This window comes from Oncorhynchus clarkii, chromosome 10 (assembly GCF_045791955.1).
Source record: "Oncorhynchus clarkii lewisi isolate Uvic-CL-2024 chromosome 10, UVic_Ocla_1.0, whole genome shotgun sequence".
Classification (NCBI taxonomy): domain Eukaryota; kingdom Metazoa; phylum Chordata; class Actinopteri; order Salmoniformes; family Salmonidae; genus Oncorhynchus; species Oncorhynchus clarkii.
The window spans coordinates 38,187,799-38,212,268 of record NC_092156.1 but is presented as its reverse complement, the minus strand read 5'-3'; the positions used below and the strand labels follow the sequence as shown (position 1 = coordinate 38,212,268).

Below are 24,470 nucleotides of genomic sequence, written 5' to 3'. Positions count from 1 at the left end.
CACATGGCATTCAAATGTGTCTCTGTCAACTGTTTCCACATTGTGCCCACATTTCCTGGCCCCTCCCTATATGCAAATTATTTGACAGATATTCTTTCAAAATAATATATATTTATTTTAAGACACTTATTGATCCATAAGTCTATGGTGCCACCTTTCAAATATTGATTTAAATGGTTTCACTGTCCAGTTCCGTCTATCAATCAATCAAATGTATTTATAAAGCCTTTTACATCAGCAGTTGTGCTTATACAAAAACCCAGCCTAAAACCCCAAAGAGACAGCAATGCAGGTATAGAAGAACAGTGGAAAAACTATCTAGAAATGCAGGAACCTAGGAAGAAACCTAGAGGAGCCAGGCTCTGAGGGGTAGTCAATCCTCTTCTGGCTGTGCCAGGTGGAGATTACAGGAGTACATGGCCATTAAGGTCAAATCGTTGTTCAAACTTTCATTAGATGACCAGCAGGGTCAAATAATAATCACAGAGGGTGCCACAGGTCAGCACCTCAGGAGTAAACATCAGTTGGCTTTTCTTAGTCGAGCATTCAGAGGTAGAGACAGGTGGTGCAGGAGAGAGAGAGAGTGAGTCTACATTTGTAAGATATCCAGACATAATGTGTGCCCGTCTACCTCCGAAGGTGGTCAGGAAGATCTGATCACAATCAGACCATAATGCGTCTTTTAATAATCTGCACCTGTCTGGAAATGTGGGCACAATCAGAATGTGGACAAGTTCAGGACAAAGGATGCATGTTAGAACAAGGTATAAATCGGGCTACTGACTGAGGTTAAATATCACCGTACATCAAGAGACATGAAGCTAGAACTAGGTGGCCCAGAATTGAGGTGGTGTACTGATGATTTCACTTTAGCACAGCTGTCCAATGGGTAGCAAATAAAGGAAACGTTTAGCGAGTATGTCCAATATATTGATTTAATTGGCTTTGAAACGGAAATACATTTTGAGATCACAATTGATGCTTTCACCAAAAGACACATATCAAGTTACATGGGAGCAATATTAGTCATGTTCAATATATATGATTTTGATTCATGCACATTTTGTGCATGTGCATATCAGTGTGCCAATAACAATTTGCTTGACCATAGCAGCTTCTCATATTTATTCTGGACTATAACCATATTTTTTTTACACTAGCAACTTCTTTAAGAAACAATGAGAAAAGTACAAAACACTCAAATAATTTGTTACAATGGGAACCATGCAGGTTTTGCACACAGAATTCCTGCTATTCTGAAAAAAATAGACCAACCACTACTCATTATCAACTCTGACAAAGGAATCCACCAAGTCTGTCAAAATCAGTGCCTGTTCAAACTGTACATGTGTAAGAGGTGGGAAAGAAATCAAATGAGTCAGCCATACATTTTGAGAAAAGAGCAAATTGGCTGTCACAAGGCAGTTATTTAACAACAAAAAACTATTCAGCAAAACAAGATGAAAAGGGAGTGGATCTCTGTAATTAAGTGCATCACAAACCCATTATTCAGTGTTACAATGGACATCAATCAGAGGAAATAATATTGTACATACTCCATATGTATTCTGACAGTGAAGCAAACCATTTTAAACGTGGCTCTATACTCCAGTATTTTAGTTGAGAATATTTCATATTAGGCGACAGTACAGAATGCCAGCAGCGAGGGTCTGTGGTACAATTAAAAAATGTATGTATCTAGTCCCCCATTTTAAAAAGTCATAACTATTTGGACAAATTCACTTATAGTGTATTAAAGTAGTCAAAGGTTTAGTATTTGGTCCCATATTCCTCACACACAATGGCTACATCAAGCTACAAAAAACTTGGGCTGCTTTGCCCAATAGGAACAGAATGGTGAATTCAGGGACCGGGACCAAGTTGTGCCATTTTGGAGTCACTTTTATTTGTATTGTAAGAATAGATCTTTCTGAATACTTCGACATTATGGATAATCAAAAATAATGACGAGTGAGGTTACAAAGATCATACCCCCCCCAAAAAAATGCTAACCTCCCGTTCGTTACTGGTAATGGTGAGAGGTTAGCATATTTTGTTGTAGCCTCTGATCAGCATCTCACTTATTATTCATGATTTTTCTTAGTCATGGCATTATCAGGATTCATTTAGAAATGTTCAGAAACATTATCTGTAAACCTAGAAAGAAAATTAAACCAGTCACCATTCAGTTATTATTGGGCAAAACAAAAGCTGCAGCACAACCAAAACAAACTGCACAACAACACTTTGACAAAAATGTACTTACTTTGTCTGCGATACGTGGTTGAATAAATGCCGGATAAATGTGTCTGCTAAATGACTAAAATGTAAATGTAAAAATGGGTCCAAATACTCAACTTTTGAATACACTAAGTGAATCTGTCAAAAAATACTTAGGACTTCAAATTAATTTCTAAACGGTAAAACAGCTATTAAAACACCCTCAAAACAAAAGGTGACATTCTGTACTGTCACCTGATCAGAATTTGTTTTCTTCTCAAAACCAAAATTCTGGATTATAGAGCCACCTTTTAGGAGACTGTATAAGCACACAAGCTACCTTTTCCATCACTAAACACATTAAGTGTGGATGACAATATACAATAGCAGTTTTTTGGAACTATAGATTGTTACCACCTATGTAGAGTTCTTCACAAAAGTCTAAGTACTGTTGGATACTCTCAGGAAATATGAATCCGCTTGGGAACAGCTGTTAATCAATTGATCATCAAATTCACTTTGCTAATCTTCTCAAGCATAGCACTGCACCATCTCGACAGACGACGCCTTGGTGGAAATACTTGGTTGTGTATTCGTATGGAACCTGCAGATAATATTAATGGCTGCCAATAAATAATTTTCCTCTGATACGGCCACAATTAAAGCCGTGATTTGCAGCATCAGAATAAAAAGTGACCATAAACAGACAAACAGTTTCTGTCTGGGATTGTATAAAACTCCCTTTTCTTAAAGACCATGTTTCCATAGACACCAGCAACGTTTTTGTTTATTACAGAGGGACAGAGAGTAGATGAACACTGCAGACCAGGCATGGCACTGTTGCTTTGTTTGATGGTTGTTAGCCCATGTTTTTACGGTTCCCATAGCCTCTCCGATGCGTATCCTTCCAGTTGTCCCAGTCTCTAGCTTTCTGCAAGGCCTCCTCATCGTCGTTTTCAACCCGCTTCTCTTTCTCTTCTTGTTCTCGCTCTTCTGCATCAAAGTCCTCTGAAAGGGAGACAAATTGTATTTGGTGAATGAAACAGGGTGTATATAAAACATGGTTGATGAACATCTATTTGAGTTTTCCTGAAAACAATTGATGTACAGTTAACTGTAAATAGAACACTATTATAAACATCTCCTAACCCTACCAGCGCTGCGTGGGATCCCCTGGTCTGGCAAGGCATTTTTCTTCCTGTGCTGTTCATACCAGTCATCCACTGACATAGTAGGTAGGCTGGGGTAGCCTGCCCCAAATACTCTGAGATGAAAAATTACACATTAAAAGGGATATTTTGTTTTTCAGCATGTTAGACCTAATTTTCCACTTACTTTTCAAGTTGAAGCATCATCCAGACAGTTGTTTTGGTTAAAGATCCTGAGATTTCTTTGGCTGGCTTAGTTGTGTGCATGAGCCATATAGTGGCAATGGTCACACACACACACACACACACACACACACACACACACACACACACACACACACACACACACACACACACACACACACACACACACACACACACACACACACACACACACACACACACACACACACACAATAAAAGTCCCTTTTTCAGGACCATGTCTTTCAAAGATAACTCGTAAAAATCCAAATAACTTCACAGATCTTCATAGTAAAGGGTTTAAACACTATTTCCCATGCTTGTTTAATAAACCATAAACAATGAATGTGTGGAACGGTCGTTAAGACACTAACAGCTTACAGACGGTAGGCAATTAAGGTTACAGTTATGAAAACTTAGGACACTAAAGAGGCCTTTCTACTGACTCTGAAAAACACCAAAAGGAAAGATGCCCAGGGTGCCTGCTCATCTGCGTGAACGTGCCTTAGGCATGCTGCAAGGAGGCATGCAGATGTGGCAAGGGAAATAAATGACAATGTTCGTACTGTGAGACACCTAAGACAGCGCTACAGGGAGACAGGACGGACAGCTGATTGTCCTCGTAGTGGCAGACCACGTGTAACACCGAACATCACACCTACGGGACAGGTCCAGGATGGCAACAACTGGTCGAGTTACACCAGGAACGCACAATCCCTCCCCATCAGTGCTCAAACTGTCCGCAATAGGCTGAGAGAGGCTGGACTGAGGGCTTGTAAGGCCTGTTGTAAGGCAGGTCCTCACCAGACATCACAGGCAACAACGTCGCCTATGGGCACAATCCCACCGTCGCTGGATCAGACAGGACTGGCAAAAAGTGCTCTTCACTTAGTCACTTAGAAATGATTGTTTTTGATAAAAAAGCATTTTTTTTGTCCATTAAAATAACATCAAATTGAGCCAAAATACAATGTAGACATTGTTAATGTTGTAAATGACTATTGTGGCTGGAAACAGCTGATTTTGTTTGGAATATCTACATAGGCGTACAGAGGACCATTATCAGAAACCATCACTCCTGTGTTCCAATGGCATGTTGTGTAAGCAAATCCAAGTTTATCCTTTTAAATGGATAATTAATCATTAGAAAACACTTTTTCAATTATGTTAGCACAGCTGAAAACTGTCATGCTGATTAAAGCAGCAATAAAACTGGCCTTCTTTAGACTAGTTGAGTATCTGGAGCATCAGCGTTTGTGGATTCGATTACAGGCTCAAAATGGCCAGAAATAAAGCACTTTCTTCTGAAACTCATCAGTCGATTCTTGTTCTGAGAAAGGATGGCTATTCCATGTGCGAAATTGCTAAGAAACTGAATATCTCATACACCGCTGTGTACTACTCCCTTCACAGAACAGCGCAAACTGGCCCTAACCAGAATAGAAAGAGTAGGAGACCCCAGGGCACAACTGAGCAAGAGGACAAGTACATAAAAGTGTCTGGTTTGGGAAACAAACGCCTCACAAATCCTTAACTGGGAGCTTCATGAAATAACCAGTCTGAGATATGGATTTTTGGTTACTACATGATTCCATATGTGTTATTTCATAGTTTTGATGTCTTCACTATTATTCTACAATGTAGAAAACAGTACAAATAAAGAAAAGCCCTTGAATGAGTAGGTGCCCAAACTTTTGACTGGTATTGTATGCATGTATGTACACACATACAATGAGGTCTAAAGTGTTAAATAAACTAGGTATCCCTTTAATTACACATTAATCAACTATTTACTTCATGTGATATTTTAAGCAAGTAGCTATGTCCTGTTGACAAGGGAGGTTGGACAGAGTACGTATTTTGTGAGCAGGAAAACGGCAATTAGCAGAAGGAGAAAATAAATGATAAGTTTGAGCAGGTGCCTACCGGGCCTGAACAGCATCTCTGGTGAGAATGAAGGGTTTCATGGGAGGCCTTTTAGAGTGTAATGGCTCTGCTGAACTCTGCACATGGAAAAGATACAGCGCATAAGAAAACCATACTCTTTCAATGAGACATTGGTGAATGAATGGCATTAGTTACATCTTCAAGTCCAGGTACCTGTTTTAGAACATCCATCCTGGTCAAAATCTCAATTTCCTGGTCAATGCTCTCTATCTCCTCCAGGGATACAGCAATCCATTTCCTCACATTGAGGAGGTAAAAGTTCCGGACTATCTCGTCATCTGCCTGCCCACTGTCCACTGCTGCCTTGATCTCTGATAGCTTGGCCTCTGTGTCCTTCCTCTGTTTGTATCTGCAGAGTATAATAAATAAGTTAGAACAATTTGCGTGCAGATTAATTGCCATTATGAAATGAATAAGTCAGATCTTTCATTTGTTAAATAGGTGAGGGACATAACATATTTTAAGAGGTGCGTGACAGGTACTAGACCTTCAAGCATAGGTCAGTTGGCCTAAATTTGACTTGTGCAGTGCTCAATCAAAACAATGATTGTTCTAATTGTTAAAATTGTAATTGAAATGTAGATGTTTAATATACCTTTCAATCTTTGCCGCTCTAACTGTTGCCATCGCAATTAAGTCTGGAGGTTTGGGGGGCCCATTTGCAGATTCTTCTTCTGGTATGTCAGAGGAGTTTTCAATGGTTTTGGGTAGTTCAAACTTTGATATGTTATACTCCTTACATCTTTTCAAGAAGTCCAAAAAGTAACATCTAGCTATCTGAACGTGGTCTAGTCGTTTTGCCAGGTTCACTTGCTTCATAGTTAGAGCCCCCAGGAAGGCAGGCAACATAAGATACTTTAGATCTGTGGTTGCTACCTCCTCCAAATCCTCATTTCGGCTGAAAAACAAACATAAACAAGATTAACCTTGATGATCATAACTATTCATTAGAACTAGCTTATGATGTGGAGAAACATTGCGAACTGTTGAGCCTTCAACTGACGTTCCACCTTAAAATTGGTTTCCAGAATGAGTACGGACACTTTCCTGATACACACATTTGAACGCACTGGACATGCAGCATCACCTTCATTGCATGGCCTTACCTTAGGTTAGCTTGCTACTGGAGCTAGGTTGTTAGCTTGTTTACGACAGCCTAGTAAAGTAGCTAGCTAGCTAAACGGTCAAACAACTTTACGGTGTAATCTGTTTGTTATCTAGCTGTCTTTACAATTTGATACCTGTGAATCTGGCTAGTCGTCATTGCTAGAGAAGCAGTCTGTGTAGTTTGGTAGCTGCTAGGTAGCGCTAACGACGTTAGTAACGTCACCTGAACAAGTCGAGTTGGGCCACCATTCGCGTTGCCACTTCAAGTTGCGTTATCCCACGCTTGATTTTGACCTGGATATGGGTGGCTGCGATGGGATCATTTGTGGTGTCCACCTCCTCATATAGTTTCCATCCTCGATCTAATAAATCAGATAGTTTAAGCGGTTCTTCTGACTGCATTAATGACATGCTAGTGCTTTCTACGGCTGCCATTTTTTTAAACAACGTTTTGGATGTAATGACCACTATCGGCTTCCGTATTTATTCTACGCTCACTTTATTTATGAGCGTATAGAAGTTTGCTGTGTTTTCAATGGCTGTTTTGACAAACGTCCTCCTGAGACCCAGCAATGCATGTGTGTCCTCTAATGGACATAATTCGTTTTTGGTCCGTATTTCTAAGGCCACACGTGCAGTGGCGATTTTAGCATGTAGCAAAGCCACTACATAACACAACATTACACAATACATGAATTGCACTATAATGGTGACAACCGGTGCCCACATACTGTTAGGGCCTAAATTAATCTGTCCCAACAGCAGAGTTTTCTTTTCAGCACCATGGAGTGAATCTTACCACCGCTACACCTGGCTATAAACGGAGCCTTAATTGTCTGGCAGCCAAAAAGTTAATTCTGCCTCATTTACTGCCTATTTAAAAAACATAGCTGACTTGCTTGAACAAATGTTGTTCCTACTGACAATTGAGAGGTACAAACTATGGCATAAGGGAATGATGAACGGATAAGAGGCAATCCATAATTTCGATTAAGACATTAATGAGCGAGCTAAGACAGATGTAGTCAATAAAACTATTTCTTCAGCACTTTTTAAAATGTAAAATGACAGAATTAAGAACATGGCCCATTCTTACAGTATTCTCCCTGTACACCAAGTCAGAACCATAGGATAAATAAAGGTGCCATATAATTAGACAATGAAAGCGCTTACAATATTTGATAATGACATTTCTCTAAAGCAAGCTATAGGCTACATGTGCACCACCAAGTCAGAACAGTAGGCTAAGTTATGAGGAGGAAAGGGATTATTTGGGTGAGGCACATGGGCTACTAACAGCTTACTACACAATATACACTTAGTATTACTTTCTTAGCTACAGTATACGTCTCCCTAGCATAATACATAATTTATGCAGCAACATACAAGACATTTTTGGACTCTCCGTTGTGCTCTGCTCACTTGAACATGAAGGTAGCTCAGTAGTCCTTCTCGTGGGCAAATTTTGTCATTAAACTTTGTCATCAAAGTCTGGCATTCTCTGGATTTATGATGCTTTCAAGACAACTGGTAACTCATAAAAAAAGAAGGGACCTTATATAGACAAGTGTGTGCTTTCCCAAATCATGGTCAATCAATGTAATTTACCACAGGTGGACTCTAATCAAGTTGTAGAAACATATCAAAGATGAACAATGGAAACAGGATGCCCCTGAGCACAATTTCGAGGCTCATAGCAAAGGGTCTGAATACTTATGTAAATAAGGTATTTCTGTTTTTTATATATATTTGCAAAATTTTCTGAAAAACTGCTTTTGCTTTGACATTATGCACTATGGCGTGTAGATTTACGAGGAAAAACATTTATTTAATACATTTTAGAATAAGGCTGTAACGTAACAAAATGTGGAAAAAGTCAAGTGGTCTGAATACTTTCCGAATGCACTATGCTGTATAAAAATTATGAAACCGTGATTGGATGTATTGATCATGCATTCAAAGTTGATTTAACTTACAATACATTGAACACACAACCTGATTGGATATAATAATAAGCACCAGACCTATAAATACCACAAGATGCTTAGACATAATCCACTTCAAAAACAGTCTGCCTTTTCAAACTCTGTACCTATCTGCCTATCGTCAGGCAATTTTGACTTAATTGGGGAATAATAGATAGACAACATTTGGGGCGGCAGGGTAGCCTAGTGGTTAGAGCGGTGGACTAGCAACCGCAAGGTTGCAAGTTCAAATCCCTGAACAGGCAGTTAACCCACTGTTCCTAGGCCGTCATTGAAAATAAGAATTTGTTCTTAGACTTGCCTAGTTAAATAAAGGTAAATAAATAAAATGTAAGTGTTGGCTATTGTTAGGGGCCAGATGGATTACCAGGATGTGTGCTCAGAGCATGCGCAGACCAACTGGCAAGTGTCTTCACTGACATTTTCAACCTCTCCCTGACCGAGTCTGTTTCAAGCAGACCACCATAGTCCCTGTGCCCAAGAAAGCAGGTAACCTGCCTAAATGACTACCACCCCGTAGCACTCACATCTGTAGCCATGAAGTGCTTTGAAAGGCTGGTCATGGCTCACATCAACACCATCATCCTGGAAACCCTAGACCTACTCCAAATCACAGATCCAACAGATCCACAGATGACGTGATCTCAATCGCACTCCACACTGTCCTTTCCCGCTTGGACAAAAGGAACACCTATGTGAGAATGTTGTTCATTGAATACAGCTCAGCGTTCAACACCATAGCGCCCACAAAGCTCATCACTAAGCTGAGGACCCTGGGACTAAACACCTCCCTCTACAACTGGATCCTGGACTTCCTGACGGGCCGCCCCCAGGTGGTAAGGGTAGGCAACAACACATCTACCTTGCTGATCCTCAACATGGAGGCCCCTCAGGGGTGCATGCTAAGTCCCATCCTGTACTCCCTGTTCACCCAAGACTGCATTGCCAAGCATGACTCCAACACCATCATTACGTTTTCTGACGACACGACTGTGGTAGGCCTGATCACAGACAATGAAGAGACACATCACCAACAAACTATCATGGTCCAAACACACCAAGACAGTCGCGAAGAGGGCACGACAACACCTTTTCCCCCTCAGGAGACTGAAAAGATTTGTCATGGGTCCCCAGATCCTCAAAAAGATCAGCTGCACATTCGGTTGCATCACCGCCTGGTATGGCAACTGCTCGGCATCCGACCCTAAGGCGCTATAGAAGCTTTCTGCCATCCAGAAAGCTTCGATAGCACCTTATGGTCGGAGGCCGAGCAGTTGGACCATGACAGTTCGTTGATGATGTGGATACCAAGGAACTTGAAACTCTCGACCTGCTCCACTACAGCCCCATCGATGTGAATGGGGGTGTGTTCGGCCCTCCTTTTCCTGTAGTCCACGATCAGCTCCTTTGTCTTGCTCACGTTCAGGGAGAGGTTGTTGTCCTGGCACCACACTGCCAGGTCTCTGACCTCCCTATAGGCTGTCTCTTCATTACTGCATGGCAAGCGGTACTGGAGCCCCAAGTCTAGGTCCAGAAGGCTCCTTAACAGCTTCTACCCCCAAGTCATAAGACGACTGAACAATTAATCAAATGGCCACCCGGACAATTTACTTTGACCCCACCCCTCTGTTTTTACACTGATGCTACTCGCTATTTATTATCTATTGTATGCATAGTCACTTTACCCTACCTATATGTACAAATTACCTCGACTACCCTGCACATTGACTCGTTACCGGTACCCCCTGTATATAGCCTCGTTATTGTTATTTTATTCTGCTACTTTTTATTTTATTTTTTACTTTAGTTTATTTAGTCAATATTTTCTTAAAGTCTATTTCTTGAACTGCATTGTTGGTTAAGGGCTTATAAAGTAAGCATTTCACGGTAAGGTCTACACTGGTTGTATTCGAGGCATGTGACAAATACAATTTTATTTGATCTACCCCACTTTTCAAACAAACATCAAAACGTTTTTTCCATTTCTATCATCTGGGAGGAAATAAGAGGCTCACTATAAACAAGGCTCTACAAGTGCAATTAATCTACTGGTTCCCTGGCCTATGTTTTACTCTGGGACAGTGGTCCTCTGGAAGTCCCATGAAGATGAATTGTGATTTTTTTTTTAAACCAGTCAATGAAAAACTAGTAAGTCATTTGAAACAGTATAATGGAATAGTGCCTAGTGAAGTTCATTGCAGCAAATGTGCAACATATCCCTCTCAATGCATCCCCCTCCCCATAGTGTAGGCAGAGCTAATTAGGCAGTAAGTCTACCCTTTCCACCGTACTGCAGTCTATACAATTCTATTCAATTTTAATCAATGATTGCACACTGTTGAGTTTTTTTTCTGTAGTTAGCTCCTCAACACTGCAGGCTAAAAGGAAACATGAGCTAATTTTGGAGGCAGCAAGAATTTAAACACCTGTTTATTTTGTAAATAGTCTCCATGGCTGCATGGGAGGGTTTCAAAACATGTGAAAGACTAACAACAGCCCTATTGTAAATACTTGTCCACACATGTCCACCAAATAGGACCTATGTGCTGCAACCATCAATCATATATGAAATACTCCAACACAGAAAGATAACCTTCGACCACTGACCAATTCCATAAAATGTTGTTTGACAGTATCCATGTAATCTTCTTGTTTATAATAGTAATCAATATTTAAAAGAAATATTGATGAGGCAGCTGTGGCACTTGCCTTAAATATTTCCCTGAGATTGAAGTACCACTATCGACCTTTTAGCCACTGTGGATGGTATAAACAGCATGAGCCTAACATTCGGTAGAAAGAATGAAAGTGTGGATTTGCTATTGTGTCATGTTACTGCAGCCTTTGCTGCATAAATACTACTATTACTATTTGGTTTGCCAAAGGCAAATTAGGCTTACAAGTTTAGCAACACCTGCCATTGGCAGTCTCATACACAGATGGTTAAAACTTAACAAGACACATGTAACATTTTTGTGTAGTTTTTTTAATAGAAATAAATATAAAATTGCACTTATGTACATCAACATGCCTAATGTATTAATAAAAACAAAAAATACAGCTAAAATGTATTCTGTATGCCTATGATCAGAATGTACCTAAGTATATGGCATTAGCCCCTTTTGACTAAAATGGACATTCAAATTAGATCAATCAGCTATTCTGCCTCTCATTTGGCAATTTAGTTAATGAGTAAGATGTAAATTGTTAAAAGCTTTTCAGTGTCAGTTGAACAACTTAAAGCTGACTGGAAGGTTTCCATTTAGGGTACCTCCTTTGTAATCAATTCAACTAATCTTCTATTGAGGAACATGTTACTAATCAAGCATGAATAGCTAACAGCTCCCAATCAATCACATTTTCTCTTCAAGTAACACAATATTTTTCACAGTAGTGCCCTCCTCCAGTCTCTTTAAAACAGGTAACAGATGAGTCCAGATCCATCTGTTTATCTTTGGTATTGTATGTGAGTTGTTCCTCTTGTTTTTTATTGTACTGTAGCCTGCAGACTACGTACTACTACACGGGGAGTTAGGTCAGGTGACCTGGGCCAGCACAACTTGACAAGATATGGTGGTTAAAATAGTGCTTCATGTTTACTCAAGTGTCTCTATGCAAAGTTTATTTGCATACATATCTCTCCACTGTCCTTTCACACCTCTTGCAGGTGACATAGCAGCACCAGTGATACTTGCACTGGCATCTCTCCACAATTCTCTCAGTGAAGGCATTGTAGCCGCGACCACAGCACATTATATCGCAACTCCCACTGTCGTTGGATGTCTTATTGCAATGTCTGGAGACAAAAAATGATGTTCCAATCAATAAACCTCACTATATAACTCAAAAATATGAATGGGGTAGAGAATCAACTTAAGTTCGACCTTTCAAAGTGTCAAAGGTACAGTAAAAATTACCATTTCCACTGTTACATTGAGAGAAACAAAGCCATACCTGTTCTGTGTGCCGAGTGAGCCATGCTTCTCATTGTATGTGCAGTAATCCGAAGAGCTGATCAGGTAGACCAAATCACTCTCTCTCACTGGTCGAAAATCCAACTCTCTGGGGACCAACTGCTTCCTTGTCCCAACATGACGATGGATCACCTTGGTGGCAGACAGGTACTTGGATTTGAGATCAATGGCAATGTGATTAATATCATGGAGGCCCTTCCAACATGTTTTGACAGAGCAGGACCCAGATACCCCATGGCATTTGCAATTGGTCTCCTGGGCATCAATAAGTGCCTGAAAGTAGAGCAAAAAATAATATTCAAATGTGTTGCCACGTTTTGCAAATATTAATTATAGAATAGAATATGTTGTTTATCATGGTTTTTAAAACTGTTAGCCAAACAGGAGTTCCATGAAAAACAATGGCACAATAACTTGTGAGTTATGCACGTGTATGCAACTGTTCATGTCATCGTGAAAATAAAATTCAGCCATTACCTGTCTTCCAACTGCATTATTGTGCAAGTTCATCAGTCTGAACGGCTGAGAGCCAGATCTGCTGTTTCTCATCGGTGCATCAGAAAAAGCAGATCCCATTTGGAGACCATAGTGCAGGTTATCACCACATCCTCCCCATTTGAAGTCGGGCCCGGCCTGTTCAGCAGGGGCTGGGGCGCACGAGCAGCTGGGGAGCTCTCCAGAAGAGCAGGCTCTGGCGATGGAGTGACTCACTACGGCAGCAGCTAGTGAGAACACAAACGCAGACTCCCTGGTGCCTGCAATACAATTAAATTAATGCAAATCACAGAAAATCCCAAATCACATAATTTAATTGGCCACAATATATAAGGCCTACATTTCCAAAGGTTCTTTAGCTTACCCTTTGCTAAATCTGGTGTAAAACGAGGGGCTTTTTCAACAGAGGAACAGTTCCACCGCATGTCACCGAAGGTGTTCTGACATGTATTTTTGGTCATCTTGGCGGCGTGGACAATACTGTGCATCAACTCGATATTTCGCCGACAAAGTTGCAATTGCTCATGGGCCAATGCGTCTAGCAGCTTGCAATGATTAGTTTGATTCCAGCCTAAAGAACTCCCATTTACAGTAAGTCCACTGAAAAGATACAAAACTCATCAGCTATCAACTGAACAAATACAAGTCATGATTTTTTTTCAATAAATCGAATACAGTTTTATTGGTAGCGTAGGCTACACATATTTTGCAGATGTTATTGCGGGTGTAGCGAGATGCGTATGTTTCTAGCTCCAACAGTGCAGTAATACCTAAAAATACAACACAATACACACAAATCCCCCTCAAAATAAAATAAAAAATAATTAAGAAATATAGAAACATTAGAACGAGCATTGGACATTATGGACAGTATATAAATATAAATGGTGTGTACTGCAGTAGTTATATAGGATGAGCCTTGACTAGAATACAGTATATACATAATACATGAGAAGTGGGTAAAACAGTATGTAAACAAGGTAGCAGAGTAGCATAGGCCTCTGCTCTGAATAGATAGCCCGACATTGAACACTGGCCACTTCATATACTGTTTATATACTGTTGTTTACTCACTGTAGGCTATATTCTGTATTCTCATCATAATATACCTACTACTGTACATATAATTTTATTTTCCAAATTATATACTGTCTATCCACACCACGTATTTATATTTAGGCTATAGTCCTATTCTTTATTCTGACACTGCTCACTCTAATATATCTACGCTGGATTGTTAATTTGACTCGATCTGACATTTCTTGATTTCTTTCGTTTTTTTATTAGGCCATTTATGTATTTGTATTGTAATTTCTAGACATTCTCCTGCACATGTTTTTGCACCTGCTATAACACCTGCAAATCTGTCTACACGACCAATACACTTTGATTTGATTTGACCTATAGCTACATACAAACGGAATACTTACAGCCAATATATAGCAGCAGAGCAGTTCGCGTTCACAATAAATGTCAATAGAAATAAATCCATGTGGAATTTCATTGTAAACAAATGTTTACAAATCTGCCTAAAATGTAAAAAAAAAATATATATAAGCTCCAAACGACTCCTTTAGTAGTCCGATGTGATTATCCAGTGATAGTATTGTTTTATTTAGCCTATGAGTCTGGAGGTATGGCCCTACTATGAGATACAAGCCACTGGTGGTGTGACCTCAGCTCCAGGGAGTCTTCTTATGTCGCCGCTACGATAGCCACGCCCCATTAAATTGGCGATTTGTGAATGAACCATGGAATGAACACAGCTTCACGGATCAAATTCTAATTTTGTGAATTCACGGGGATGGAACTGTAACATATGCCTATTAGCAGTTATCCTATATATATAGCATATGCATTTCAAAAGATGGCCCCTACATTTATGATGTTGTTGCTACAATGCTGGTTAACCTATGTGCCATTAATCATGATTGATTAAACTACAGCCATACAAAGTGTTAGACATGTAGGCTAATGCGGGATAAAGCTATTCATTAACATGCAACACTTCTATTAACTAGCACTGGCCTAAAGTATTTGGAAGATTTCCTTTGAAAACACATCTGCAACATTCTAATCTAATCTGTGTGACAATCTGACAACATAACATTTGCCAGTATAATACTCTCAACAATTTTACAATAATATAAAATGCATGTTGGATCTCTGTGTTTATATGATATCTGAAAGCCTATTTTGTAAACAGCCCATGAACTATGAGAATACCCTTGATAATTAGACCTCCCTAAATCGCTGAAAATGCGCAGATCCGTGATTGATGTCCAGATTACGCGCGCGTCAAAGTGACATTACAACGTTATAACTATGATTTTAAATTGGACTACAGGTTTGCTTCTTTACAACTTTTAATATCGCGGTAGTCTAAGGTTATGCTTATCGTGTTGAGTGCGTGAGGTCCCGAGTTCAAATCCCCGACGAGTTTTCATTTTGCATGTCCTATGCTATGCATTGACCTAAATGTTCCTCAATAAATTAAACAGGCAAATTAGATGTAGGTATGTTAATGTCTCGAAACCAGTTATGTTTGGTCTACGTTAGATTAGTGGACAAACAAAACGATTGATACACCCTTGGTTTGTATATATTAACGACTGATCGGCAACGATTGACGCGCTAAACAATTAGCTCAACTAATCCAATTAACATTGGCCATTATCGAGGAACAAAATTATTCTTACAACCAATGCAGGACAGAAGTATTTAACCATTCTCACAGTCTGATACTTCGATGCTATCCGTTTTCAAGTGTGTGTTTATATGTGCTATACACATTAGTCTCCTTGATAGAATCAGACTATAGCCTCCCTGAGCTGACAAGATACACATCTATCGTTCTGCCCCTGAACAAGGCATAACCCACTGTTCCTAGGCCGTCATTGTAAATAAGAATTTGCTCGTAACTGATTTACCTAGTTAAATAAAGGTAAAATAAAAATTGACTTATAATAAAGGCTACCCACTAATCCTTATCATAAAAAAACAGGGAATGATTAACAGGGATTTCACTAGCATGGTCAAATAAGAGAGTATAAACGGTTGATTATCTGCATGTGGTATGAGCAGATGATTAGTGGTTGAAAGAGCGTTTCCAGGGGATATCAGTGTGCCTTAGCGAGAAGATCATTCAAAATTGTGTTTATCTAACCCCTATTATATTCCCTTGGTGAGATAGGATGACTTTTCTCTTATATGTAGTCTGATGATAAGGCTTTGCCAGAATACTGTCAATGGAAACATGTAGAGGTCATGTTTTTTTTTAACTGTTTAAAGGAACTAGGGGTTCAGTGGTATTGCCACTCCTAATTTCACTATCATTGCTTCTACATTTGTATTACTCTATTCACAAATAATCAGTAAAGGATGGTGATTCAGTATTGTGCATGTAATATGTTCATATTTGTACTGTGATATACTGTATACCATTTCTTCCTCAGTAGCCTATCCTAGCACCTTTTGGCAGAGCCATCTTTTCTGTTCACAGCCAAAACAAGAAATGCTCTGTAACCCCGTGGTGAGATTACTGATTTTCTAACATCAGCAAGGCCCCTGAACAGCAGCACATTTCTGCCACTGTGTGCTAAGGGTTGTCTGTCTCATCAAGCTCAGTCTATCAGAAACACATCACCTCCATCTTTGAGGCTCATATTGTAGCTTCAGCATGTCCTCTGTTTTTGTTTTATCAGGTCAATGCTTTTCTTTATGCTTAAGGTTGTACGATTATTCTTTGGCTGATTGCTTGTTCCCATGTTGCATCTCATATTACACTTGGTTGATTAACTCCAAGTCTCATTACAGAAACAAAATATTCACTGTCAAAACAAAACAAATGTTCTCTCCAGTGGGGCATGTGAGCTACTTTTGTCCAGCCTGGTCTTATAGAGTAGATGTAACATAGTAAACGTAGATCTGGGACACTCAAATTAGTATATGTTACATTTTGTGCAGTTACATAAGACAAAAGGTTACTTAAGGCAAAAATGAAAGTAGGGTGGTTGGTTGGGGTGGATGGGTAAGCGTATTATGTGAACATCTAGGAAGCCCACACCTCTCATCAAAGCTAACACCTCTCATCACCCCGAGATAGCCATCCCCACAGTGAAGCATGGTGGTGGCAGCATCATGCTGTAGGGATGTTTTCATCGGCAGGGACTGGGAAACTGGTCAGAATTGAAGGAATGATGGATAGCGCTAAATACAGGGAAATTATTGAGAGAAACCTGTTTCAGTATTCCAGAGATTTGAGACTGGGACGGAGGTTCACCTTCCAGCAGGACAATGGCCCTAAGCATACCGCTAAAGCAACACTCTAATGGTTTAAGGAGAAACATCTAAATGTCTTGGAAAGGCCTAGTCAAAGCCCAGACCGCAATCCAATTGGGAATCTGTGTTATGTCTTAAAGATTGCTGTACACCAGCGGAACCCATCCAACTTGAAGGAGCTGGAGCAGTTTTGCCTTGGAGAATGGGCAAAAATCCCAGTGTCTAGATGTGCCAAGCTTATAGAGACATACCCCAAGAGACTTGCAGCTGTAATTGCTGCAAAAGGTGGCTCTACAAAGTAATTACTTTTTGAGGGGTTGAATACTTTCGCAAGCCACTGTACATTTACCATGTTACGTCTACCCCTGAGTGCAGGTTGTCATGTCTTGCTCTCACCTACCATATGTAATTCTGATTTGAAGGGTAGTTTATTTGCCACTCCTCTGCCCCCGGAACAGCCCCCCCCCCCCCCCCCCCCCCCTCTGCCTCTTTCTGCTGTGAGAACCAGGTGAGAACTATTCTACCCCAAAGCAAATCCTTCCTTTTGTTGGATCCCCAGCTTTGGATTGGGTGTTAGGAGTCTTGAGAGGTGAGAAATCGTTCATGTTTATGAAAGGTGAATTTTGAGGTGTGAACTGGCATGCAAAGGCTTGCCCTTCCTGTTCCTCTATTCATTCTTCTTAGAATGCTTATTCCTGGAATCCACCAAAGGAATGAGAGTATAGCCTACACACACAAAATTACAGATAGTGTGTATTGGGTGTTGGAGAGGCAGACGTTTGAAGTCTTTGCTAAAAGGGCACATTTACAACTGATAAGAGCAAATAGGCATTGATTTTAATTTCCTTCAAAATGACCTGACAAAAATGTCGAATCGTCCTATATTTTGGTTCTTCCCATATCAAATCAGGGTTCCAAAGTTAATAGTGAGTTTCAATCATTATTGCATTTTTACCAAATATTCATATTTTAGAGATGGTACTCAAATACATGCTCCTATGCCCCAAGTGTGTTTATTTATTACATTTAAATAATGAGTCCTCTCTGTTTCTAAACTTTTCTGAATATGATTTCTTACCAAAAGGGGGCACTGTACATCAACAAAATGTGGCTCCAGTAATGGCTCCATAGTTGCCATTAGACAGGCTGGCATTACGCTGTACTTCAACGCATTATTCTTCCTTTGCTGCTTAATTTAACGATGTGAACAGTTCCTTCACTGTCCTTGATCTGCAGACAAGTAAAGGGAGGCCCCAGCCCAGTCTAACTCTGTGGAAAGACAATACAGTTTAGAATTTCTGGTAGTGGTGAAACAGAAGGATGGACTTTCCAGAGACATAGAATCCACATCTACTGTCTCAATCAGAGCGTGATTGTATCATATTTATCAGATGACAAAAAACGCGTGTCAAAGATGGACTCCAGCTATTTTTGAACTTTTCCTGTTGAAAAACAGGAGTTGGCCATTCAAGGAGTTGCACTCTGATTTCATCGGCTTTCCCCCGTGCTTGCAGGAACAATAGCGCAACAGCGCCAGGTCATGAGGATACCTGGACCACCTATTGAGATGTGCCTTTTGTTACGTAAATAAAGTCATAAATGAGGTGAAAAGGAGTGTGTTGTTTAACGCTGGTTGATTGAGGTTACGCTTACACAGTCACACTAAGTATGTCCATGGCCCCCATGGGTGGAAAGGAAACAGCATCTAGCCTGCAACAAACCTGCTGAAAGTAACTTGTTGTAAGCTGCATAGAGTATATTTGCTGTATTTTAAAGAAGCAATATATACCTTAGTATGTCAATATATACCCCGGTAGATGAATACAGTAGGATCTTCTTTTCACTTCTTTCTTTTAACAACTGCCATAAGTGTTGTTACAAAATACTATGTTATATAACAACTGTGAATTAAAATAATAATAATAATAATATAAATCAATACAATTTACAAAAAACTGAATTCTATTTTATATACATATTTACAATCACAACAGAGTATACAAATGTACATATTAGTCAACAAAGCAGGGAAACAATTATATCCTATTTACCTACAAACAATCCAAATAATTCATATCACAATACATACCACAATGTATTGAAACACTTAAACTAAACAGTGTTTGAATTAAAAGGACTATAGCTACCAGAGTTTGGGACAATTCTATCTTGACTCAACTTGACTCAGGCATTGAACTGAATCAAAAGCATGAATTGGAGAATGAACACTGAATAAGCACTGAATTGAACCAAACTAATTCTGATTGCTACACAACTAAAGTAATACTACAAGAACATGGTACACTCACTGCCCTTTTTGTCAGGTTTCTCAACTGAAAGTTGTAATGTTTGATACCAACTCTTATTGCAGACATTATGGATGATGTAGAATTTCTATAATAACAGAAAAGTAATACACTTGAACTTCCCTGGGTAATGGTCTGATCTATCTTTCCTTCCATAACGGTTATCAAACTAATTAAAAACAACTGGACATGATTCTGCTTTTGTCACCAATTTTCCAGAAGGTTGACTGCATGGTGATTGACCAAACCCTGTAATATTTATAATACATGCACAGTGCAGAGCAGTTTCATAAACATCCAGAAACTGTAATGTTGACAGATAATCTGTGCCCTTAAATGCTTCCTTAAAGACTAATGTGTCCACTCACATATAAACATGAACACACAAAGGAGTTATATGCTGAAAAATGTTTTGACTGTGTGTGATATTCACAAAAGATTCAAGCTGCCTATGTATATGGAAAGACAAAATTCTTCTGAGAAAAACTGAAACACAAATGGCCTTCCAGAAACAGGACATGACTGGTTCAGCTCAAAGGGAATGACAAGTGAATTGGTTATTTCAAACAAACCAAAGCAGAACTAAATAAAGCAAAGAAATATAAATGGTGTCCATGACAAGCCTTGGGATCATGAACGGTCAACATAGTAACATGAAGAATGTCATTTTAGGTCATGTGATTCCATATTTGACAAACAACTTCATTTCAAACCTAAAAGAAACATCCATAAAGACCTTGTTATTTAACAGAGAGAGAGAAAGAGAGAAAGAGAGGTAGAGAGAGAGAGAGAGAGATATTTGCCTACAGATCAATAATTTGTTTTAATCAGTGCACATTCTAACAGAGAAATGTTTGAGCTTCAGCTGTGCATGTTCAATTCATCAGAGAACTCTCACACATTGTATTTCTATATTGCGTTCAAACGATTTTACAGTATGTACCCATGTTAGCTAACGACCTATATGACTCAGTGGATTGATACCACACCAACAATCACATTCACTTCTCCAAATAGGTTTAGTTTGGTAGATAAAAACAAGCATTCTACATTTGTTTAATAATGTATAACAGGTGTTTTATGTACTTTGTCATGACAGAGAGTTATTTTAGTGGAGACTTGAATGACTCCTGTCAACCTTGGTTTCTCAAGCATGTTATGATCAGGGAAACCAAGTTATTCCCTATAAATGCACTATTCTAGAATTAAAGCCTAATGTATTTTTCTTCCAAAAAAATCAGCAACTCCTCCATTTCTTAATGCTTGACATGTTGGGTGCATATTTGTCCATAATCAGCACCGAAGATCAGAGTCATCATCACTCTTTGGAAAGAATCTTCCACTCAGAGATAACAGGCAGTGGGTTAATATCATTATACCATTACACCCTAATATCAGGTAGGGTGGGACCTATCAGCTCAGTAGTAGCCTGAGGATGGGGCTTGGCCCAGCCTGAGGGTGGATACTGTATGTACTGTACATGTCAACTCAGGAGTAGGTGGGCCTTCTCATCTCCTCATTGGTCGATATGTGATAGATGGTGGTGATGGTTGTAGAGGCAGAGTAGAGTCGGTGGAGTCTCCCACAAACCATAGATGGATATGGTGGTTGAGGGTTGGGGCTGGTTGAGGGTTGGGTCCTGATTTGACAGTCAGTTTGGTGGGCCTGTGTCTGCTTCTTCAGGAGTGGCTGGCTGGGGGGGCCTCCCCAAGTCGGATGCTCCCCAGGAAGGTGGTGTGGTTGGTCATGCTAATGGAGGTGTCCTCGTACACCATCCTGATGGAGATCTTCTGCCGGGCACGCAGCAGACACACCCCAGCCGTGTAGCAGGTGTTGAACTTGCGCTGTCCAGTCTCGATGCTCCGTGTACAGCGCAGGAATGGCGTCTTGTCCACCATCACCTCATAGCTAGCAATGTCAGTGAAGTTGAGGTAGTAAACCTGGCAGTAGAAGTTATGTGGAGACAAACATGCTATAAATATTGTGTTTAATTCAGAGGGAATAACACAAATATGCACTCTTAGAAAAAAAGGTGCTATCTGGAACCTATAAGGGTTCTTCGGCCTTCCCCATAGGAGAACCCATTGAAGAACCCTTTCTGGTTCAAAGTAAGAGCGTGAGCATGCAGATAATGAACTAGACTACTTATATAACTTAATAGGTAATTAACAATGATTTTATTTACAATCATAAAATATAGCAGGCAAACTGGGAATATTACCACAGAATAAGATCCACTTTGTACAAGGTGGATCACATTGAAGGGCATGCAATACATTCACTTCACTCATCCAGACATTTCCCTCTGCAGCCAAGAGCACTGATAAAATCAACCACCTGGGTTCTGAGAAATGTAGCCTACAGTATGCCAAATCATTTCAATTGAATACTTGCAAAAGTCATTACATGGGGAAATCTAATTTGGATTTCTGAATAAGAATGTTTAGGCTCAAAGCTAAGGAGTCTTTATAGATTATGCCTCAGTATTATAGGCCTTACAACAGACAATTTAGATATTTTGACCTAATCATTGAGATAGCATAATCCACTGGGACTGCAAAGAGAAAGGATGAGTGACATGCAGGCGACAGGAAGAGTTAGGCCCAAGACCATACTCACTTCTACCTGACTATAGATGAAGTAGGTACCATCTACCAACACCTCCAGCTCCCCAGATCTCGAGTGCATCTTGAACACCTTGTGATGCATGGATATCATTTTCCAGTTTCTCAGTACGCCTTCTGAAAGATCTCAGCGTGAGAAAAGGGCAGTCACTTAACATCCGTCGTTGCCATACAATTACAGACAGGGTTCTTCATTGTTGCATTGTTAAAAAATAAACTACAGTAAATACAATATGTGTGTTTTTCTTCAGCAGTGAATTCATGTTTTTTATCTCCCCTTTTTCGTGGTATCCAATTGGTAGTTACAGTCTTGTCTCATTGCTGCAACTCCCGTACAGACAAAGGTCAAGAGCCTTGCGTCCCCCGAAACATAACCCAACCATGCCACACTGCTTCTTGACACAATGCCCACATAACCCGGAGGAAACACCGTACACCTGGCGACTGTGCACTGCGCCCGGGCCGCCGTAGGAGTCACTAGTGCACCATGGGACAAGGACATCCCTTCTGGCCAAACCCTCCCCTAACCCGAACGATGCTGGGCCAATTGTGCACCGCTCCATAGGTCTCCCGGTCACAGCTGGCAGTGACAGAGTCTGGACTCGAACCCAGAATCTCTAGTGGCACAGCTAGCATTGCGATGCAGTGCCTTAGACCACTGCACCACTCGGGAGGCCTGTGAATTCATGTTTTAACTTATAGATGGGTGGGCTGTTTATCAACAAAACTAATGTGTGTGCAACTGTGGAGCAAAACAGCTATCTGACTGTCCAGAATCATATCAACACAGAGACTTGTGCCCCATCGATGAGCACACATCTTTTTAGTGACCTTCTATTCACATTTATTCTTAGTGGAACAAAGAACAAATAAGAGACTTCTTAAGAGTGATTTCTGACAGTAAATTTGGCTTGTTTTCATCCATTAAGTGATGTGACCAGAGTATCTAAAATTTAACTCTTACCTTCCTTGACCTGTATTGTTGTTTCCTGGCCTTGGAGATGTACCACAGCAGGCTGTAACACAACAAGAAAGAATACATTCCTCAAAAAGTGGACATACATAAATACAATTAATCATCAGAACATTGAAAGGGTAACATACCTGGCTATCTCTGACTCTGCCCCCTGTACAGATTAAGAAAGAATTACAATGTCATTTTTTTTAATGAAAGGTTAAAAAACACAAATACATCTCAAATCAGGATTTTGGCCAAATGGAATGAAACTGAGGAGGTACCTGAGGGTCCTTGAAGACCAGGGGGTCCCTGTGGCCCTGGGGGTCCAGCAGGGCCTGGCGGTCCGGGTGGTCCTGAGGGACCCATGGCGTTGTTCCCAGGGATACCTGGGATGCCAGGAATACCTGGTGGCCCCTGTGGCCCTGGAGGGCCTGGGGGGCCAGGTGCACCCGGAGGGCCTTTCTTGCCTAAAAAAAACAAGACATGGAAAGAAATCTGAATTAGTGAGTACTATGACATAAATGAAAATACAAACAACCTCCTCCTCACTGCACCATCACCTGTAGCAATGGAAGCGTTCACTTAAATTTTGCATCACCATGATGATGTGGATGGTGACACTGCTTCTTGAAATATTTTGGGACTGTATTACCAGTGGACTAATGAAAGAAATACACAAATAGTTTTTGACAGAATTTAGGTGTAGATGTACAGTATAAATTATTTTGTGAACCTTACCTTTCTTCCTTTCTTTCCGTTTGTTTCCATGTGATTCTGAAAGAGATAGAACATACAGTTAGAGAGAATCAAACAAGTTAAGGTGGGTGCAGATGCAGTACAATACAGGTTGAAAACACTCCCCCCGGCACAAGATATGCCACTTCTGTTCTCAAAGATATGTCTTTACAGCTTTCCAGCTTTCCATCTTATCTCTCCCCTAGTCTAGATTGCAGAATTAAGTGATAAGGCCCGAGAAGACGGTGTTTGGAGGATATATTGGCACTGGTGTTGTTAGCAAACCGTGCCAATATATCCTCCAAACTCTGGCTTTGAGGGCATTATTACTGGTTACCAACATATTCAAATAATGATTGACATATCTTCATTAACATTTGTATTTTTATGAATTTATTCATACTATTTAATCCTACCACAATATATAATCCCGACACAAAAAGTTAATTATATCGATTGCCAGTTGCCAGAGACGCGACCCAGTCGTTC

At 40.1% G+C, this 24,470-nt stretch overlaps 3 protein-coding genes across 5 annotated transcripts in view; all 3 read right to left on the bottom strand.

Moving 5' to 3' along the window:
- Positions 1-921: 921 nt before the first annotated feature.
- LOC139418430 (immunoglobulin-binding protein 1-like) lies at positions 922-7,088 on the bottom strand. Its single transcript, XM_071167840.1, has 6 exons — positions 6,847-7,088; positions 6,112-6,414; positions 5,670-5,865; positions 5,496-5,572; positions 3,375-3,484; positions 922-3,228 (listed from the first exon to the last, which is right to left on the bottom strand). The coding sequence occupies exons 1-6, from the start codon at positions 7,056-7,058 to the stop codon at positions 3,080-3,082; spliced, it is 1,047 nt and encodes a 348-aa protein (XP_071023941.1). The 5' UTR covers positions 7,059-7,088; the 3' UTR covers positions 922-3,079.
- Positions 7,089-12,229: 5,141 nt separating this feature from the next.
- On the bottom strand, positions 12,230-14,581 carry LOC139419544 (protein Wnt-11-like). Its single transcript, XM_071169510.1, has 5 exons — positions 14,508-14,581; positions 13,442-13,677; positions 13,060-13,337; positions 12,563-12,855; positions 12,230-12,404 (listed from the first exon to the last, which is right to left on the bottom strand). Exons 1-5 carry the CDS (start codon positions 14,579-14,581, stop codon positions 12,230-12,232), a joined length of 1,056 nt encoding a protein of 351 aa, XP_071025611.1.
- A 4,809-nt stretch (positions 14,582-19,390) lies between these two features.
- The window catches only part of LOC139419543 (ectodysplasin-A-like), a 63,992-nt gene continuing 58,912 nt past the window's right edge, over positions 19,391-24,470 (bottom strand). The window contains exons 3-8 of one of the 3 annotated variants that reach the window (XM_071169507.1): positions 23,985-24,020; positions 23,528-23,713; positions 23,393-23,415; positions 23,253-23,304; positions 22,284-22,414; positions 19,391-21,604 (exon numbers count right to left, since the gene is read on the bottom strand). In XM_071169507.1, coding sequence (XP_071025608.1) covers positions 21,344-21,604; positions 22,284-22,414; positions 23,253-23,304; positions 23,393-23,415; positions 23,528-23,713; positions 23,985-24,020 — 689 coding nt within the window. In that variant the 3' untranslated portion in view covers positions 19,391-21,343. The remainder of the gene's footprint in view (positions 21,605-22,283; positions 22,415-23,252; positions 23,305-23,392; positions 23,416-23,527; positions 23,714-23,984; positions 24,021-24,470) is intronic. The other 2 variants (XM_071169508.1, XM_071169509.1) reach the window with 2 other exon arrangements.

Coding starts and splice junctions, on each gene's coding strand:
- LOC139418430 (XM_071167840.1), bottom strand. CDS start 7,058: ATGGCAGCCGTAGAAAGCACTAGCATGTCATTAATGCAGTCAGAAGAA. Junction 6,415..6,846: donor GCCCAACTCGACTTGTTCAG/GTGACGTTACTA, acceptor TTTGTTTTTCAG/CCGAAATGAGGATTTGGAGG. Junction 5,866..6,111: donor AGAGCGGCAAAGATTGAAAG/GTATATTAAACA, acceptor TATACTCTGCAG/ATACAAACAGAGGAAGGACA.
- LOC139419544 (XM_071169510.1), bottom strand. CDS start 14,581: ATGAAATTCCACATGGATTTATTTCTATTGACATTTATTGTGAACGCG. Junction 13,678..14,507: donor TCTGCTGCTATATATTGGCT/GTAAGTATTCCG, acceptor GTATCTTTTCAG/TGGACTTACTGTAAATGGGA. Junction 12,405..12,562: donor TCACTCGGCACACAGAACAG/GTATGGCTTTGT, acceptor TTTTGTCTCCAG/ACATTGCAATAAGACATCCA.